Source organism: Quercus lobata, chromosome 4 (assembly GCF_001633185.2).
Source record: "Quercus lobata isolate SW786 chromosome 4, ValleyOak3.0 Primary Assembly, whole genome shotgun sequence".
Classification (NCBI taxonomy): Eukaryota; Viridiplantae; Streptophyta; class Magnoliopsida; order Fagales; family Fagaceae; genus Quercus; species Quercus lobata.
The window spans coordinates 93,512,037-93,519,110 of NC_044907.1; the positions used below are offsets into that span (position 1 = coordinate 93,512,037).

Sequence of the window (7,074 nt, forward strand, 5' to 3'; positions counted from 1 at the left end):
ACAAGTAGTCCAAATTCGTTTTCATTTATATATTAATATAATCAATATTACCTATGTAAAAATAGAGAAAAGACACTGCAGACAAAGGCATTCCTTTACTTGGTTTAAAGAGGATGCCTTTTTGATAGACCCATTTTGGCCAAGCAGATTATGCCAACGCCAATCGTCAAATTATCAACAATGAGAAGTGTATAGCGACATCAATAATAAAAGCAGGACTGATTTTTGTTTTTATTTTTTTGAGGATCAGAAAGTTCAGGGGAGAAAAGGTTGTTGTGCCAGAGAAGTAACAATAGGTTTTAGCTTGTCTAATCTGCTCTCTATAACCCACCTGCTTACATGAGGATGGAAAATTGTACAAACAAAAGATGATATTACGCTTCCTTGCATTATTTTAAGCAAGAAGCTATCTCAATGACTGACAATTTAATGGATTTTTTTCTTGACACCATGGTCAAGTAAGAACCACTATCCACTAGTAACAAGGAAAACCAGTGATTCCAGATTAAAATGATTTTTTGCCAAAATAGGAGTTGCCTCTAGTTGAGTATGCCAACTTATCTTGTTACACGTGCCAACCTTTGACCCTGCTATAATAAAAATTTCAAGAAAATGCCAGTTCATGATATAAAGATAGTTGAAAATGGTATGAATTTATTAATCTTCAAAGTGACTATCACACCATAATTGGTGCAATCACCTAAAAATTACATTACCTGTATATTTGTCTTTGTATGGTTGGCAGTCTTGAAAGGTAGTGAATTGATCTGCATTTCTGGAAGGAGGTCAAAAATGTATTGGATGAAACATACAGGTAATATATATATATATATATATATATATATATTTCAGAGAAATAGAAAATGTAACTAAATATACATAGCAAACTATAGACAAGTGTGGAGGGAGGAACCTGCATTTCCAAACTTATTGAGTGCCTGGAAGGTAACTAAGACAACCAGAATTTTTAAGGTGAGTAAAAGCAGCTGCTGTTGTGAATGACAAATTAAACAGTGACCATTTCAAGAACATTTCCCAGTCCTGTGACTTCCCTAGTCTGTCCTACGCTAAGTAGGAACTCTCTTTCCAAGTTGCTTCCATAACCACTAAAATTAGACATGGAATAGAGATGGTTTTGTTAGATGAATTTAGGGGCATCATTCATAACTAAAACGTTCCATTCTAGTTTTACTATTATTCCAGAGCCTTTAAGAAGAGCATATTTTATCTATGAACAATTTTTTATAATTAGAGGAAATAATTTTTTTCCACACCTGATTCAAACTACCATTTGATTATTCTAACAAACCAACCAAGCTAAATGGGAGGCTTAACCACACTAGCTTCACATCCCAAGCCAATCAAATTTCAGCAAAGGTAGCTCAGCTTGATGAGCTTAGTACTCAGTTGACTGGGCTAGCTTTACATCCCAAGTATGAGATTGGATAATCTTTGTCATGTCCATTCTTCTCAAGGACATTACTCAAACGCAAGAACAAAAAATTAAATTCACTAAAAATAAAGCTGAACATAAACCAAAACTGAATTCCTACTGTACCTTTTAAGCTCCAACTCTCTCTTGTGGAACAAAGCATCTAAATTTGTTGCCCCTACAGGGATATTCAAATCCAAATTTTTGGCATACTCAATCATATCAGGAAATATTGTCAAATCCAATAGGAGTAACTTGCTTATCGTCAGTAGCTGCAGCTATATTTGACTCAATAAAGAACAGGCCTGCAAAAAAAAAAAAACTATCATTTGGAACTTAATGCAGGTAAGTTAAGTAAGAACAGATTACCAACATCTCATTTTTCTTTTCTTTTTTCTTTTTTTGAGGAGGTGGGGGGTGGGGGGGAGTTCTATGGCTGATAACTGTTATTTACTTATTTCAAAATCTAAAGACTTCGAAACAAAAGAGCATTTGCTTAATCAACACTGGAAGCTAAGCATAAACCAGGTCACCTTTGGCAGTCTTGAGTGCAGAGAAAAAGTTGTCAACTTCACTCTTGAACAGAGTAACAGAAGAAAAAGAACACAGACTTTGGAAGTTGTGGGGCAGGCCAATTTAGTGTCATGGGCCAAGCAACAAACAGAAAGATATGCATCTTGATATAAAGCAGCTGAGGCACAATGAGTCAAATGCCACCTTATGAGGTAAGGCATCCAGGAGAAGCAGATTTCATTTGTATTCCCCTCTTTCAAAAATTTAATTGGGGCTGGGGGAGAGTTTTGACCTGCAGTTGTCACAACTTCCCAGCCTGCCTTGACCTGTTTTACAGATAGAATAGATTTGATAAAAAGATAGTTTCAGGATTCAAAATTTCTTATCTGCTTTAAAAAATAAGCCACACGCAGACAGCATGCTCCTATCTGCATGTAGTCATACACAAAAAATCTCAAACAAACATTTCAAATGCAATATCAAAGCTAAAATGATAATTTTTGCCAAAAAAAAAATAAAAACATATTTTGAATATGAATGAGAAAAATACTACACATATCACTTTTATCCAAAATTAACAGATTAATCATTTTCGGCTATAAACTCAAAAAGCTCCTCATTTGCCACCGTTTGACAAATTGTCATGCCTCTCAAATAATGTACATTGAATATCACTTGGTCATGTGGTCACATCAATATAAACAAATATATTGAACAAATTCTGTGCAGATAAAACATTGAAATCAGTCTAGGATAAAAGCATATCAACAACAACTAAAATTTCCAATAGCCAATATGACATTGTTATGTGAATTTATATTATAAATGTAATGGCATGGTGCTTCATTTGTAAAAAAATGTGGTAAGGATGTGATTCATTGTTTCTTCACTGTGCAGTGGCATCAGATATGTGAGGTATGGTATACTCCTTGTTTGTTGTGTCATGGGTAATGCCCCTTTCGGTCAGGGAGATGATCAAGGGTTGGAAGGGGTGCTTTGGTAGGCATGGGAATGGGGCTGTGTGGCAAGCAGCTCCATTGTATCTCATATGGTCCATTTGGAATGAAAGTAATGCCAGTTACCATGACCAAGCTGAAATATACATTCCTCAAGTCCTTGTATGAGTGGATATAGCCGCCTACATCATTTTTGATTGCAGGGTTCCTAGATTATTTGGCCTCCTTGAGATTTTCATAGTTGTTTCTTTTACATATTTCTTTTGTTCTTTTCTTTGTATGTCCTGTTGTATACAGCTAGTGTATTGGGAGCACACTTTTTTCAGATTTCAATAAAATTATTTACTTATCTAAAAAAAAAAATTATAAGATTGGAAGCTACTAAAAGCGAAGTTCAAGTTTCATAGATATTAGAACAATCTGAGTTTCAGAAATAACATGGATTTTCAAAATACAACTCAATGTGTAAACGTTTGTCAATTGTGAGATTAACACCTTTTCTTCTTTGAATTTTTATCATTTGTTATTTATTTCTTAATTAAAAATTTTATTTTGCCAATACTTCCACTTCTTTTTTGGCCTATATGCATGTCTCATCAATATGAAATAAGAGACCCAAGGTAGAAAGAAGACACCACTGAAACATATAATAACTTACAGTTTTATTTCGCAAATACAAGGCCTATAACTGATATCAGATATGTTTACATTGCTCTCCTTGCAATTAGAGGCTTGGGAGGAGACAGAGATCTAATTTCAGGTGCTGAACTGGGAAAAAGTGTGTTCAGCTTGTGCAGGAGGATATCAGACCTTGATGGAATCTCATTTAGAAGAAATTGTTGAACAATTGGTTTCTTAAACCACTCCATGACAGAATCTCCAGGGGCTCTTAGAACCACCTTACTGACCTCAAAAGGAGATTCTACTGAACTCAACATCTGTGCGACCACAATCTTCAAGGTAGGTCCAGTAACCAATTTAATGCGTCTTGGGACAGCACCGTAATACAACATGCGTTTTCTGAATCTATGGAGGGTGTGTGCAACTGCTATAAGAGCAGCTCCCACTGACAAGTTTCTAACATCAAGGGACCAAGCAATATGTTGATCGAAGACTATTGCCTTTGGGAAAAGCTTATTCTCATAGGCAACCTTCCAAACACATCGAGCTCGGTTTATCTGCCCCATAAGAACAAGATAGTTGAGAAGAACATTGACAAAGTACCTTGCAGCCCCCTCTTCCAACTCATAATCGATGCTCTGAAAGAATTCCCTCACAAAAGATAAAACCGGTTGTTTCCTCTGCTCTGGGCCTGTGAAGAGTCCACACATGAAAGAGTGTGCCCTATGTTTGGTAGCACTAAGAATAGACATCAAATGCTTCTCATTCTCCTCTTCCTGGCATCTCACAAGATGCGCCAAAATTGATGTGTATAGTATGAGATCAACTTTTGCAGCAGAGCTCACATATGTTTCAAGGAGAGGTTTGGCTGACTCATACAAACCATTCTTCATACATGACTCAAACAATTGTCTGATTATAAAATTATTTGTTCTAATACCTGCTGAACCCATGAAGCGTAACCATCTCAAAGCAAGATCAACAGAACCATCCTTGATATACACCATCAAAACATCACTAGCACTCACATCAACAGAATACCCCATGGCCTTCATTTCAAGTAAAATTTTGGCAGCCACATCCACAAGCTTCTTGTTAGCCAAAAGCGTCAAAAGGGCAGTATAAGTACTTAAACCTGGTCTCAGACCTGCATTCGTCATCGAGTTATAGAGCTTCATGGCAGAATCTACTTGTCCAGTGGCTGCATGCATTTCCAAGAGACAAGAATATGTAGATGGGGTTGGTAAAAATCCAGCCTTCTCCATATCTTTAAAGGCAGACATAGCAATATCAAGCTTCCCTGATTTTGCGTGCGACTCAACAATCAATGTGTACAGCCCAAAGTTAGGCCTGAACCCTGCTTTCTTCATCTCATCCCAAAGCCTAAGAGCAGCATCTAACTTCCCGGCCTTCACATATGACTCAATCAAAGAAGCATACATAGTAGCAGATGATCGGAGCCCATAACCCTGCATTTCCATGTACACCTTCATTGAGGTGTCCAATCTCCCAGCTTTGCCCATTGAATCAACAAGTGATGAGAAGACACTGAAGCCAGGCCGAAAATTCCTCTCTTTCATCTCCTGGAAGAGCTTGAAAGCGGCATCAAGACGGCCTGATTTCGCCAGACTTGGTATCATCAACTCATAAGTTGACCCATCCAACAAACACCCTGCTGCTTCCATGCTTCCATATATCTCAAATGCCTTATAAGGCAAACCCTTATTCAAAAACAATGTAATAAGAGAGTTATATGTTTGGACATCAATTTTACAACCTGAATCCTGAACCTTCTTAAAACAACAAAATGACACCTCCAATTTCTCAGCTTTAGCCAAATACTGAATTACCCGATTATACGCAGTAAATGATGAAATCCCATTATTACTAGAATCACCAACCATTTCATCAAACAACAATTGGATTCCATCAAAATCTCTATTTTGGTTTAACCCATCAAACAGCATCGCATAACACTCATCATTTGGCAAATACCATGGCTGCCTCCTAGCCCATCTAAACAAACTCAAACAAGCATCACTATCCTTAACAACCTTCAAGGCTTGAGTAATGTGAGTCATTGTTGGTACAAATTGTAGTTTATCCAACTGGGTCTCCAACTCAGGTCCCCATTTCCACCTCTTCACAACCTCAACAATCTTAGCAACAGCAGAAGCATTCAAAAATGGCTTCTTTATCCCACCCACCATCACATGGTCATCAACACCAGGCTCAACTGACCTCACACCTTTCCCACTGTAAATAACACTCCCTGATTCATCCAAATATTCTATCTCCTCAGTCCACTCACCATTCCCACCATCACTGTTCTTCACAGAGCAGTAATTTCTACTAAAACTAGGGCTGACAAAATTAGGGTCTTTTGGTAGAGAAAGCCTTTGGGAAATTGAATTGAGACCCATTATGGAGCTCAAAAAACTGAAGCTTTTGCAACATGAATACAGTTCAACTGTGTACAAATTAGGGGTTTTTGAATTGAAAGAGTGAAATGAAGAGGTATAACTAGAACTAGGGTTTCTGGTGAGTGAATTGAGAGTTCTAGGGTTCAATTTCCTACAATTAATCATTGAAATTTTCGTAAGAAAACAGAGAAATTTAGAAATGTAAGGAAGAAAAAATTTCAGGGTTTTTGGGTATTGGAAATGCTTACCCGGCTAAAACCCTTTGCATTGATGGGCCGGTCGATCCGAGTCCGATTCAGATTATTTATGGGTTTCGGTGTTCATGGGTCGGATCATGAGGGGGGAATCGTAAGATAGATGATGAGATTTCTGAAATTGACTTGAGAGTCAGCAGACAGGTTCGGATTGGGTTCTTCGGGCTTCCAATTTTGGGCCACAGTTATGAAGAAATTTTCAGGCCATTCTTGTGTTACAATTATAGAGATTAACATGATTTTTTTTTTTAATGAGGCCTGGGTCCAAACGACCGGTTTGTTGGATTAGGCCCTATCAAACTTTGTTGGATTAGGTAATATTTATTATTCAGAGTTTGCCTCGATACCACGGCCTGCATTAAAACGGTACTTTACCCCTAGCTGTCCAGTCAACTGCTACGCCTTAGCGCCTTTCAAGAAAAACCAGCTAGCTCTCGGTTTGAGTGGCATTTCACCCCTAACTACAACTCATTCACTGAATCTTCATATATATATATATATATATATATTTGAATATAGATTGGTTGATTATTTTCAAGAATAGTTATTTCACCACTCTTTTTTTGAGGAAATCATTGGCATTAATAATGGGTTGGATTAAAAAGTTTTGATTTCTTTTTTTTAGAAACAAACACACATGTTTGGGGACATTTTTATAGTGACCCTTCAGTCTATTAATATTACTAACATAGTCAATGCCTCATTAACCCTTACATCATGTTAAGCTACAAAATTGGTTATAGTCTAAGACTACCACTTTATTCAATAAAATAAACATTACTACATATTTTGAAAATCTAACTGTTGAATTGCATGTTCTTTACGCTCTTAATACAAATGTCAAATTTTGTGTCAATCAAATATTATTTACTATA

General features: G+C 36.9%; 1 protein-coding gene across 1 annotated transcript; it reads right to left on the reverse strand.

The window, feature by feature from the left end:
• Window positions 1-1,560: 1,560 nt before the first annotated feature.
• On the reverse strand, window positions 1,561-6,328 carry LOC115983847 (pentatricopeptide repeat-containing protein At1g79490, mitochondrial-like). Its single transcript, XM_031106682.1, has 3 exons — window positions 3,560-6,328; window positions 1,966-2,271; window positions 1,561-1,737 (listed from the first exon to the last, which is right to left on the reverse strand). Exon 1 carries the CDS (start codon window positions 6,108-6,110, stop codon window positions 3,606-3,608), a length of 2,505 nt encoding a protein of 834 aa, XP_030962542.1. The 5' UTR covers window positions 6,111-6,328; the 3' UTR covers window positions 1,561-1,737; window positions 1,966-2,271; window positions 3,560-3,605.
• Between the last annotated feature and the right edge of the window lie 746 nt (window positions 6,329-7,074).